This window comes from Danaus plexippus, chromosome 6 (genome assembly GCF_018135715.1).
Source record: "Danaus plexippus chromosome 6, MEX_DaPlex, whole genome shotgun sequence".
In the NCBI taxonomy this organism is placed as follows: Eukaryota; Metazoa; Arthropoda; class Insecta; order Lepidoptera; family Nymphalidae; genus Danaus; species Danaus plexippus.
Genome location: NC_083540.1, coordinates 4,949,485 through 4,963,979, shown reverse-complemented (window position 1 = coordinate 4,963,979; position 14,495 = coordinate 4,949,485). Strand labels below are relative to the sequence as shown.

At 34.9% G+C, this 14,495-nt stretch overlaps 1 protein-coding gene across 5 annotated transcripts in view; it reads right to left on the bottom strand.

The window, feature by feature from the left end:
• LOC116778765 (protein grainyhead) overlaps positions 1-14,495 on the bottom strand; it is a 71,994-nt gene that overhangs the window by 3,090 nt on the left and 54,409 nt on the right. For all 5 annotated transcript variants that reach the window (XM_061529679.1, XM_061529677.1, XM_061529676.1 and 2 more), the window contains 7 exons: positions 13,533-13,695; positions 6,029-6,140; positions 3,140-3,234; positions 1,959-2,015; positions 1,140-1,238; positions 655-989; positions 354-555 (listed from right to left, as the gene is read on the bottom strand). In XM_061529679.1, coding sequence (XP_061385663.1) covers positions 354-555; positions 655-989; positions 1,140-1,238; positions 1,959-2,015; positions 3,140-3,234; positions 6,029-6,140; positions 13,533-13,695 — 1,063 coding nt within the window. The remainder of the gene's footprint in view (positions 1-353; positions 556-654; positions 990-1,139; positions 1,239-1,958; positions 2,016-3,139; positions 3,235-6,028; positions 6,141-13,532; positions 13,696-14,495) is intronic.

Genomic DNA, 14,495 nt, shown 5'->3' with positions numbered 1-14,495 from the left:
CAAAAAAGTAAGTCGCGCGGGGACTGCGGGATCCGGTGCGGCCACGCGGGGTTAATTACAACATGCAGTTATGATGATCGTGTGGATTGTATTAGACGGGGTTATGAAGCGCCACATCGGTTACAGCGGACGAAGCGTCTCGATTCCTTTCGTTTACGTAATATTGTGAGTCCTTCATAAACGAATATCGAAAAGACGAGGGAACGAGACTGTCAGTTCTCGTCCCATCGTGCTCTGCGGTTAGCCGATATCACCAAGGTTATTGTGCTCGCCATTAACGGCGTCTTGATACGTAACATTAAATATTTCAATGTGACGTATCAAGTGAATTATAAGTATGTGATCACACTTACCGCATGCAGGAGGCCTTGCGTGGTCGGTGGCACGACGTGAAGTGGTGTGTAAACGTCATCGGTGTCCTGGCGCACGTACAGCATCACGCGTTCGCTAAGAGGAGGGGTGGAGGTGCGAGCACGCTTGCCTAAAACACCTTCCAATTCCAAAGAATCTTTACGGTCACTGTACGGAGACAGACCACCTACATCAGATCTGTATCTGTAGAAAAAAATACAATTTTGTAAATATAGGTTTATCCTTTTATTCATATGAATGCACCAGCCATTGTAACATAAATATTAAAAAAGTGATACTCACGCAGGTGCATCAGGTGGGAAGTGATTGTGGAATTTCAGTGCTGGTGCTTGAGGTTTTGCTGCGTGCAAGAGGAATGGGGAAGCGCCCTTGAGATGAGCTTCAGCGAGAGCACCTTCGTCGTGCCCATAGAATCCCTGTATGTCCATTCCCGCTAATTTATCAATATCTTCTGCAGGACTAAATAAAACGGGTGGTTTTGACAAATCAGCCATCGAGTAGAACTCGCTTCTTTCCGTCACAGGGTGGTAAATCTCATCCAACTTTTTCCGATTCGTTGCTGACATTTTCCTCTTCGCGGCTCTTCTTTCTTCGTCTCTTGTTTTTCTTTCAGCCCCCTTCAACATGATAATTAAACATCATGTTTTTAACAATTGCAATATTTATATTTCTAAATTACAAAGAATTATCATTTTCAGTATAATATAAGTTAATCTAATGGGTATAGGTATAAAAAAAATCATATTCCATAATTATGAAATCCTTACCTTATCACAAAAAACTTTAATTTGACAGTAACCCCTGTGATAGACTTGGGTGTCCCGCGGATCTTCGAAGGTGTCAATTTGTATATGAAGTGGTAAACCCTGTAACGAAAGAAGAACAAGTCTTTATAGCTCATGTCTTATTATTGTATGCAAAAGAACCTGTATTTAGCATGTATACAAGCAGGTTTAATTAATAGTAGTTGGATAGTAATATTCTTTGCTCTATAATAATGAAAATTGACATTGACATGATAAAAAAACATCTTCGGGTACTCGAGTTTATTTTATATAGCCGGCTATAAAAAGCTTTGAAACAACACAAACAAATTATCACTTATTTCACGCTTAAAGTAAATGTCTTTGTATTATAAAACTATTTAAAAAAAGTAAGAAATAATCAACTAAATTTAACAAAAAGAAAAAAAAAGCATGACGTGTCTGAATCGAATCGCGTTAAAACTTAATTGCGTCGGTTAGAGTTTGAAGATTACCTCTCTATTTCTAAAATTAACAATTATTTTAAACTCTACAAATAAAGAAAGTAAGAAAACTACAGTAATAACATACTACTTCTTCGAGCATAACAAATCATTGAATTCACACTTTATTGAAAATAATAACTTTGCTAACTATAACATTTATTATTCTAATATCTAAGAACCTAATAAATTTTCTATTTCAAATATTCATCACAATCACAAAGCAATTACCGTCGTACGACATCATTTATATCTTGTCACGCAGAAATTATAATTATATATAACATTATATTCAATGAAATTTGTTGTAGACGTGTATCATAATTATTTTAAAACTAACCTTAACTCCTTTTTGACTGCTGAAATCTGTGCTCAGACATTGGACAGCGATATTAATCTGAAAAACAAAAAAATAATTAAAATAAATATTAATGATTACAGTGCATTATATTATTGATAGAATTTGTCTCGATGTTTATATTAAATAATATCAAATATACACGCTTTAATAACCAAACAAGAAATTCCATGCGTGGATATAAAAAGATGCATATTATGTGGTAATTTTAATGAAACTTATCAAAGGATAGTAAGTGTGTAAGCGTTCGAGGCTGCGGTGGACACACTCATTACCGCGGTCTATGCAAATGACCCTTCACGTTTTTACTCGCCGCCCATGCTGCTACCGATCACTGTCAGAATACATATTATATGTCGCAAACTACACGCATCCGCTACGGCAATTCCAGCCAATAGTAAATAATTATGGATATCGATAACCGATTATACATGCATGAATAATATGCACGGGTAGAGCCAAAACCAATTTAAGAATTTTAAACGGTTCACAAGGAACACACACAATTTCCGTTTCACGCCTTAAAGCTATAATTCTTGTGTTGTATTTGATAGTATACTTATTAGATGGTACGCAGTATGTTAATGGTTGATCATAGCGGATGCCGTGGTTGCGATATGAGGCTATCGAGCTATTGTTAAACTTTTATACTTTAAATATTCCGAGATCGGATATTGAATAGCCTTTATGCTGTCCACTTAAATTCTTGATGTTATACTTATATATAGAATTTAGTTGTCCATAAAATATCATAAACAAAGTTCTGGTCATGAATACTAATAATTTAACAAAACAAATAAAATGTTTTGCTGTTAACATTTCAATGTCCTTTAATATGACTACTTGTAACCTATTATGTTAAATTAATTCATTAAATATTAATGATTTTAATATTTTTTATCTATTAATGCTATACTTTGTTACTGACTACAATGCTTTTTACTTTGTAAATGTACAATTTTATGAAATTTTTATTCCTATAATTATGAAAAACTATTAAAAAAAATAAATTAAATTAATATTTTAGCTACACCTGAGTATAAATTAAAATTTATTTACTCTATTCCTTGAAAACAACCTTATTATAATATTGATTATAAAACCGCCTACGGACGACGTTATTATAATTAAATGTTCATTTTTAAAATATTGATATTTATTACCTTAGCTGCACTTTCCAGTGGATTCCAGTAGACGGCGATGGCGTTGTGAGCAACCTCTTCTATGCAACCAGCGAGGCCGATGCTGTTCTTAGTGTCTGCAACAAGACCACAGTTTGTCATTAATCTTGTCCTCAGGTAACTGTGTACTAATGGTTGCGGAGATTTCGATTAAGATATCAACGCACAATACGTCATCGGCGAAGGAAATTTATTTGCGGGGCGTGAATAATCACGTGATAGGATCGATTCATCGGCCACTGCTACGTTTCCATATCTGTGAGTGTGCAATTAGTAGCCCGGACCTAAATTCCACTCAGTCCTGCCCAACAAATAAACAGCAAATTGTTTTTATGCATTTCCCGTAAATATAAATGCAGATTGCCTTCTGTTGATTTAATTATAGGTTAACGTTATTGTTTATTACAATGAACTGCGTAGTACGATAATAGTTCACCGAAGCATTTACAAAACAATCGAAGCGTTTTATATATATCGTGCATGATATTTGCAGGTGTTAATGTAAACGTGCGCCGTCTTAAACAAGTCACAAGGTTGATTTGTATTTTGTTACAGTTGTTTATTGCATTTGGAGTACCAGGGCTGCATTAACAGACAGGCGGTGGTCGTTAGTGAGTAATAGCAGCGTGCGAGGCCGAACGCGTGGGCGCACTATCAGTCGCTGTGCAATCTGTGCGCGCCCAGCTGACGTGTTTACGACCAACGGAGGACTGCCGCCCGCCCTCATTCACCATATTGTCTAACAGCTTCTTACAAATTTACGACTCTAGTCGCTGTTCGCCTATTGACATTTGAAACCCATGTACAAAATGTCTGTCGCAATCACAACGATGAATATTTTTTTATTGTATTGGCTTTATTGTTGTGTTGCTTTAAACGAATAAGGCTTCTTGTACTTCATTAATAAAGATACTTTAAAGGTACCTATTGCTGAACAGGAGCTTGGATTTCATTTATCTTTCAATATACTCACATACTGACTTGATGTAAAAACCTTTTTTGGATAATATAATTGATATATTTTTTTAGTACCCTGTATTCAAGGACACTTGTCCTTGCTTAAAAGAAAGCCTTGGCTTATAAGAAACTTTACAAAAGTAATAAGCGGGTAAACCAAGGAGCTATGCGCTGAAACGACCAGTGGACACGCGATACAAGAAGACATGGTGTGTAATCGGAGAAGCTATTGTATAGGAGCGAGGTGCGTTGCGAGCTGTGGCCCAGGAGCACTCCCCTCCCTCCCCCCAGCCTCTCACCGCAAGTCCCTTTGCGCTTTCACACGCCCGCGCACAGGTGTCCGATATCGCCCTTGACGCTGGTTCCAAGTTCGTTGCATTTATCTTTAATATTTTCTATCTCATGAAACTACTGAATGGCAGTAGTAACAATGTCGTTTTTACCTACCAGTACTGTAGGCCTGTGAATTTTATCTAAGCGCAACCCATTGTTGCGTTTTTTACCGTTTAAAAACTAAGTGCGTTTTGAAGCATGCGTGGCGGCTAAGGCTGAAGGACTATGACTTTAAAATTCCTCCGTGTTTAGACATTAGTATATTGTACAGAACATAACAAAGTAAAAAATAAAACTTGACTAACATCGAGATAAGCTAGAACCTTGACATTAAACTTGGCCCGGCGCGCGAATTAATGGCTTCCATGTTTTTATTTTCCTTGAGATTAAATTTATAGGCCCTGCTTGTAGCCGCAGAGTCACTCATTACAAATGCTACGAGTCAGTTAAGTAATGTTAGATTGTATAAAGTGTCATATATCAGCGCTGTTTATTTTAATAAACATGCCAGACGATTAATAAGTATCTAACGATTCTATTTATTAGGCAAGATATCTATTATTTAAAGGCAATTTTATACATTGTAACTATATAGCAATGATATTAAATAAATATCACGGCCAATGATGTCTGTTTTTAGGTAGTTAAAGTGAAAATTAACTATTAAATATACATAATATGGCATTTGTACACCAAGATGCGGTGCGCGAATGGGTGTCAAAAGGGAAACAAGTGGGGTGAGGGGCGATGTCTCATCGCGCAATTAACATGCTAATGAGCGCGCTCTCTGATATCATCATCAGTAATTATGTCCGTGAGCGTCTATATACTGCCTTTGGTTATATCTTGTCGTTTCTACTGAGACAACACAGTAGATATCATGCAACCAATTCTACGACGTCTCTAAAAATGATCGTAACATTATTATATTTTAACTTAATGCCGGCAATTCCAGCAGGTGCTTCGACGTCATTACTAGAACGGAGATTTCTCACGAATTTTAACGATTTCCTGTTACTCTATCTAGAGTTCATAAACACTCTCTATTAAGTATATCGTTTTATTTACCTTTACTACCTGGAATTGAATTTCGAAACAATTTAATAACTCTAATTTAGTAAAAATCCAGTCATATTAAAAAATCTTAAGATACAACCGAAGATATCATTAAGTGTAAGTAAAGTTGGCTTCGGAGCCACATGTTTTATTTTTATGAAAAATTGATAGGTCGTTGTGAGGTGAAGTGCGGAGGATGTACGTTAGTATTTATGCAAATGTCCTAACGACATATAATGGTGGGTAGCGGAGCGCAGTTGCGTCTCCGCGGCTATCTGCCTCGCAGCGTAGTAATTAGGAGCTGCGTGCTCTAGCGCAGCGCCGCCCGCCTGCGCTGCACGCAACGATGCATGTTTGTGTGTCGCCTCGAGCACGACTAACCACGGTTATATATAGCAATGATCCAACCCCGTATTAGCTACCGTCGCACCAATAACTCCTTGCAGATCGCTCTTTTTGCGGCCATTACACTAACTTGGTATAACAATTGCTTTAACAGCATTCAATTTGTAATTATAAACTTACCGGCGTCTAATATTCTTTGCTTGACTGAATGTTGTCTACCGTGCCAGAACTGCCATGCCTTAATTTCATCTTCCGGTGATTTTTCTTCCCGGAACATAAGCATAACAACGCTCTGCAAAAAAAAAAAAAACTTTAGAGTTCATTGCGAATCAATCGCTAGAGATTAAACCTGTTTTATTAATTTATGTTTTTTAATATTATCATATGGTGGGAAAAAATTAACATTCGTTTGAAGATAATAAAAATCCTTTCTGAGTGGCGTAACTGAGACTGCCAGTTTATTATATTAATTATAGAAGTTTTACCCATACAGTGTTACAAAAGTCTCACGAAACATTTGTAAAGTATCCGTAAGACGCTGGGTGAAATATGCTGTTAGAACGATTTCTATAGACAGGTTAGAAAATGAAGTGAAAAAGAAATGGTTTATGCCAGGCGTGGTGCCAGCCTGGCCATATAGGGCTAACGACGAGAAAGCACCTCCGATCGTCGTCTCTGATTGATGGATCGGTGAGAAGTTCGTTCATCGACGGCCGACCGCGCCCTGATCCTCTGCTATCAAAACGATTTACGTACAATTCCTTTATATACATTATCTCTGGCTGAGGACGCGCTAAAAGCGACTTCATATCATTTATATGTATGCAAGATAGTGAAAAGATACATAAATATTTGGAATCAGCGTAGAAATCGACCATTACCCGGAGTCGCAATTATACATCGCAAGGACTCTCGGATCCAGTGTTACGGCTAATAAATACAATGTTTTAATGAGAATGGATGTATTTATGAGTAATTTGTGCCAGCGGATAGGTCTGAGTTTCTATAAGGGGGACACTGGCTTTCTCCGCGGATCGGGCGACGCGTAAACTCAACGGAACCACGCATACTAATAGATAGACCATGTATAAAATTGTAACGGTGTATTCCGCCTCTACCTTCGCGTCAAATAGATATTTATAAATATTTACAGTTTTATTAGAATTCTTATGACGGTCAAAGTTATTTTCATAAATAAAAAGGCATGGCAGACTAACAGTAAACGTTAAAGTAATAGACATATTATACGATATATTATTATTTAGTAATATTTTCATTATGACTTATGACAACACGAATTTTTATTAATGATAATATATCAATGGGCCAATCACTCCTATTAGCATTATATATTTTTAGGTACATTATAATTATTAACAGTGAATTAGTGATTCATAAACACTTAGCAACTAATTTATTTCCGAGCCGGTAATGGTTTACGTAATTTAGTGTCTATTTTAAAGTTCCGATTGATAGTGAACAATGCGGCTATTGTAGCTTGACAAAGATACATTGCTATAATCAACGATCTAAAATGTTTGAATTAGGTAACAATTACGATATTATATCTAGAACTACAACATATAATTGATATCAGAATAATAATTAATGTCAGATGAAAATATATCATGGCGCTTTACAATTACGAATTATAATATAAATGTATTTTCTGACTGGAATTATAATTGTTTTGGTACAAAGAAAAACGCGGTTGTTTCACAATGTTTCGGTTTTCGGACCAGTTACCTCTCAGGGTTCGGGCCGTCAATTAATTAATCGAGTATATCGACTATCGACATTCGACCCGATTTCAGGAGCCCGACTTCGGTTGACAATCTGAGTTATCTGATTAAGCACGCTTTCTCTCGCATGCGCCCGCGCCATGTGTTGTCATACATATGCACATTAATATCTTTTCGTGTATGTAATAAATATTATATTACTATATTATATTAACTAATAGTTTGCTAATATGATTGCAACATGCAAATACTTGAGCAATAATTATGATTAGTTAATTATTTACCATTAAACCACTAAATGTCTAAAGTTCGCAACCCGTAAAGTTTGAACAAACCATCAAAGCGTAAACTTAGCTAACGTAATTAAAATGTTATAATCTTGCGAACAATTAAAATTGTTACGAGTGTATGTTTATTATTACAGAGAAGAAAAAAATGTAGCGTAACGAAGTATTTTACTACATCATATCGTATGTATACCGAGCCGATTACGCTAACGCATGACTTACTGAATATCATGCAACGACGCGATTCAATCTATCTCTCGTTGGACTTCACTATTGTCGAGTGCTTCCTCGTTAGAACTGAACGTTTATCCATCAGCCGTATCTGCCTTATGACAATTATTTATGCGTACTGCTAACATAACTATTTCGCTTACTGAGCTTTATCGATAGCGCAAAAGTAATGCCTCGCTGTCCCGATACATAACATCTGATACAGATACATTTGCCTGTTAAATAGGCTGGTTGTTGTGCTAGTTGTTTTAACGCCTAGATTATTTGTTGCGAATGTTCTTTATGGTGAATGTCGGTTTCGTAATATACACTCAATGTACTGTGGGTGTAGCTGCTGTACTGTTGACAGTTGTCGACTATACTCTCTATATTATCAATAACTAGTTGCTATAAAAAAAACTTTGTCTATTATATGTATAATTAAAATAATTTATACTTTCGATAATAAATTAACATATATTATCAATTAAAATAAATTGTTATTCAATAAACTTATTGATATAACCTATATGTTGTGTATTTTTAAGTTGTATTGCATCATCAGGAGCTGTGAGTAAGCTAAATATGGATTAAATGAAGTGATTCCTCCGATCCATCGAGCGTCGGATTAACATCTTAAGACACGTTGTAACACTAATCTACTCAAATGTCGAAAGGAAATGTCGGATTGAAAAGTGCAGGGCTCCGGATGAAGTGTGATGTGGCTTAGCGAAGTACTCACAGCTTACTTCGGAACAATTATATCTTCGAACAACATTTTTATATGTAATATTTTAATATGAGACTTTTATCTTGAATTAATTCAGTATTCGGTTTTTAATTTTATTGTTTATTGACAGTTTCATTCCTAACTGTATCGTGTCAGTCATTTCACAACAAACCCAGCATCACCTAGTCTCCGATGTTATCGAGATTGACGCTAAATACTTGCACTGTGACAGTTTCAATATCGAAACAATGACGAACTTTGTATTACGTAATGCCATTTGCGTTCAGCCCGCTGTCACTCCGCGATCGTATTAAAAAAGATTTATGAGTGAAAGTTATTTAAAATAAGAACTAATGTATATTTGCACTTTGAAAATATTTTTAATTCATAAACTGTATCGAAAAAGTGTAGCGATGTAAGGATAATTATAATTTTATAATCAGTGTTGATATTACGTGAGTATTATCGAACAATACGTAATATTTCGAAAGCGTAATATTTATCGTGTAACGTTACACGAACCTGAAATCGAACGTGGAAAATTCACGCTCCGTCGAGCGGCGCAGGCACTTACTTATTCTAATCTACACATATGGCTTTGAAGTGCCTATATTATATATTAATGTTACTTTAAAATAAAATACCGTAAGTAATTTCGTTGTCAGTGTTTTTGCAAAAAAATATCATATAAGGAAGGACAAAAAGAGTAAAAAGCCGCATTCAGCTAAATTACTTTTATAATAAAGAAAGCTATAAAAAGTACATTACTCTGAGGGAACATTGGCTTAAAATGTAAAATATGTGAAAGAACGTTGTCATATCAGTTGCTAGTTATTGTTTGTTTATTGATAATAATATAGTTCTTATTATACATTATATATCATGACTGTAAAATTCTTCACACATTAACAATAGTGGAAAATATTAAAATATATTAGCTAATTGATAATGTTAGATAAATATATTAAGTTTTATCAAAGAAACACCGTTAGCAGAAGCATTCCGTTGTATAATTCAGCAATTTATAATCATTAGTGTTTTTGTGCGACAGGATTGAGAGCGGGGTATAGGGTGCGGGGTGCGGGGTGCAGATGAGGGTGAAACTAAATTGAGACATCTCAACGCGTGATTGATTGCGAACATGATTGGCGTCTTCCAAATATCAACCGTGTGTATGCTAATTTGTAAGCGAATATTTTTTTGGAATCCATTATTACGAAACCTTTTTTTATCATTCCATGTGAATGCACCCTGTGCGAAATATTCGATATGTCTCATATGACAGCCCTTCACTTGTCGGCGCGGTCTCGACCGAAAGAAACACGTCAGTAGTCTGTGCGTTTTGATAACGACCGTTATATGCCTGTATGTTGAGTGTAAAAGACGTGTAAAGACATTAACGATTGCCTTAAAAAGTTTTTAATCAGAGCGATCATTCACGATGTAAAATATTACAAGAGGAAAATAAATACAATAGTGAATCTCGTTACTCGAGTTTCCGTTGCTACGAAAGTGAACAACAATGATGTCAGAACAAAGATAAAAACTAGCGCAAAAACTGCTCTGAATAAGTCTACGTTTATTCACATCAGATCTTCGCGATACATTTTAATTCACAGTAATCGAAGTATTATGGTTATATTTAGTTTACAATAGACACTATTGACTCACCGTCTATTAATCTAACGCATATATCCTTAGCATGAAAGAATTATTATGTACTTTAATTTATATTAATGTATAATTGATAGATTGGCATTTATAATAGCTTTGACTTTGTATGGGATAAAGTTCTTGTTGATTTTATTAGGCACGCTGTTTGTTAGAAATATATATTTGTTTTTTTTTTTTAACTTAACAGTCTTAACTATCGACAAACGTAAACAATCCGGAAGACTTCTGTAATCAAAGGATGTCTTTTATATACTCGCAATTACTGATGACATTTACATGCAGATTAGATTAAATTAAAACCTTTTTTATCCAACATTTAACATACCGTCATTTTATTGCTAAAGTATTCAGCTCATTTCCTTTATTATATCTGTTAGTTTTATTAATAGTTAAATGTTTATTTGTATTTTATATTCGAAACATTTTGCTATAAAAGAATACATTTACTGTAAAAGTTATTAAATTACATAACAGCTACAAATGATTTTGCAACCAGAAATGAATATTTGCAAAAAGAAAACAGCTCTTGAGCGACCACCCTTCTCGTAATGTGAAATATTGAGATGCCCAAAATATTCCAATGAACATGATTAATTACTGCAATTTCACTTGATTGATGACTGTAATGTAAGTAAGTACTCCTTTGCTTGTCCTTACTATAATACAAAGGGAGCATCTTAAAAATCTATTTGTCATGATGAATTCAAATGCAAATGACGACGCATGTTAACGTGGTGGCACAGTAGCGTGCGAAAGTCTAAAATAAATAACAGAACGAGGTCGCCACCTATGTATAGGATGCTGCTTAATTAGGTACAAGATCTCCAATACAAGTTGGAAGGAAATCGAGACCGATGATATCTCGAGAAGGTAAAGTTCTACCGAAACGAGCCGGTGCGAACGTAATTACAGTCTCCATACACGCCTCTCACACCGAATCTCTCTTTTTACAAAATTTTCTCATATCCTCAACCGCTTTGAGACACGCAAAACATATTTGCATCGCGTGTGAATTTTAAACTGTCAGCTACGGTGGATAAGAAATAACCATAATTGGTCTTATAATCGCGTAAGGAAATCAATTTTTTGAATGTTAAATAAACCATATTGTATTGCTATCAAGTCTCACAATATTATTATTGATGAAAATCTATTTGTTATTGAGCATCGAAACGAATCGTTTCTATGGTAATACGATTAAATATGAGTAAATACATTTGTTGTACAAACAAAATAGACGAAGGAACTCGTTATGGAAACACGATGTTTTCTTAAATTATTATATGATAATACGTATCGTTATTGTTTAAAGAGAGCTTCGATTTAATCCGCTAAGCGCGCTATGCTCCCGCTGCGGTCATTGTGTTCCTATATGGCGAATGTCAAAACCGTCGTCTTAATTATCGGGCGCGGCTATACAATGCGAACTCGATTGCGCCGAGATAAGCGCTCTATATCTATCTATCCGATTATTGAATGCTCCGGACTCGCGGCCCACTTACTGCCTTAATAATAACTTCAAACGTATGTCGCATTGTGTTTCTGATTATTCCGATCTAAGTCCATTGAATATAGATAAGAAATATTTTCATGTTACTCCATAGCATTAAACTTGTTGCAATTTTCTCATAAATTATTACTTCCCCTGTGTATAACATTTATATTTAATTGGCAAAAAGCTATATAACATGTAAGAAATTTCCATTTCTAAACAATGCCTTTGATATTTGTGATTATCAAAACCAGATTAACCTGATCAAAGGATGTGGTTTTTCTGGTTTTTCAAGAATTTTTAAATTACGTTTTAAATACTATTTCCAAGGAAGTGTCGTATGTATAAACCAAGGGGATTTCCGATTTTCTTAACAAGAAACATGGACTACATTTATCATGCTGTATCTATTGTTTTCTTTGGGTTATTATTTTCTCATGATATAATAATTAACGAGTATCACGCAAGATGTCTCGTGATTTTTTTAATCACACTAAGTAAAATAGGCTTATATTTTTATTCAATCACAAACTGTCTAGTATTCATTACTCATAACTCGCGTACGTCAAATAATTCATTAAAAGTTTTACATAACATATGAGATAAGATTATAATTCTTTTATCCAACAGGACACCAATCAGCAAAAAAACATTACAAAAGTGTTCTTACTGAAGGTGAACATGAAATATTAACCGGGAGCTGTGTGAAATAAAAACCAACCCGGGATCCTGCGGTCACGAGCAACCAACAGAGGATAACACTCGCTATAAAAACATGAACATATTCAATAACAGATATTAAGCATTGAGGAGATTGTGCGTTGCAATAAACAAGCATACTTTACGCTAAGTAGATTGGAAATACAAATTGAATAGAGATGTTACGAGAATGCATGTTTTACGATTACTTATGCCTCTAAAGTACGCGGTTAAGCTTTCTAAGGTCCGAGAGAAATAAACATCCGGCCCTAACCGTTAACAGAATGTTCGCTGCAGGTAAATCAAATAGCTACGAATCCGTTGTCCCTATGCGTTTACAAATAATTAATTTTCACATTCCAATACTTGCTAACTTCTATTTATTTAAAAAGTTTCATTATAAGCCATATGCCTTGAAACCATTGACAAAAATATTCCTAAACTGAGATAAAACTGAATTAAACTTATTACTTTGAATTTAATTTGATATTAAATAAATAAAAAAAAAACTTCCTTTATATATTACACATTATCACAAGTAGTTATCGTAGAAGTGACGCTATGCAAAGTATCCAAAATTACAAAGGATACGTAATTACTGTTTCATATAAGATGTTTCAAAAATAACAATCTGTCAATTTTAATAAGCTTTTTAAGTACTAAGTAGAAATTGAACATTTATCCTGGATGGTGCAGTTTATTTCTATGTAAGAAAGCTAACAAGAGAAACTTACAGTATTTTAACGGAAACGGACTCTCAGTTTTTTTGCTACGCATTATAATATCCCAAAAAAATATATAAATTTATTAATTTTCAGATACATTTATGCTATTGATGCTCTTTACTCACCTTCACTGTCTGGTTTTTGAGTGGCTTGTCTGGATCGTGGACGTATTCTAACGTGATGCCATAGAACTGTCCTTTGTTAATGTATGTGATGCGGTCATCTTCACGCCGCTGTGAACTGCTACTTGCCGTCTCTAAGTGATATTTAAACCCATAAGGTGAAAATCTGCAAAAAAAATAAAATATCAATTATACGATTACATATCATGTCAAAATAACACTTTTCTTTTAAGTTTTTAGTAAGTATTTAACCGTTATTGTTAAGATAGCTTTATTTTAAGTGGATATACATATGTATCACTTAATTTTTGTTAGAACAACAGATCATTATTATATTATTCGCCTATTTTTTGTCAAGTAATTGTAGTAGAAAGGCATTACGTGAAGTGTTTTACTCTTACACCGCGTCGTCTTAACCGCATAACATCTCGTTTTTGACAATTTAGAAAAAGTGTGATTTCTTCTCTGAGATTCTTATCTACAGATATATACTTGCGACAGTAATTTCCATGAAGTCAAGCAATAAAAGTGAGCAAAAAGTGGAAATCTTAATTGCACAGTCAGTAAGCTTGTCACAGATGTGGTTACATAAAGGTGTGGAGATCTAGTTCGCGGTGAGTAATGAAAAACTACGTTTTCTCGCGATTTCCTGAGCTTGGATCAACGGAAGGAAAACTCAGCTAATTTAGCTGTTTGCATCGCGTGCTGGAGCTCGTTAAATGCACTCGTGAGGCTTGCGACACTTCTACAAGATTTTACGCCCCTCTTCAGCCTCCGCCTTGTCGCAGATCTCTGCCCACGCCGCATAAATCCCTACAACCTCACGGACATTCAACTGGGAAATAGCAAACGTCATTATCCGCGATCTCTATTGTAAATTTAGTTATGTAACATGATAAAAAGCCATAAATTGTAACAAAATATTTAATCTGTCAATAAATCTTTAAAGGAAATACATCCAGTAAA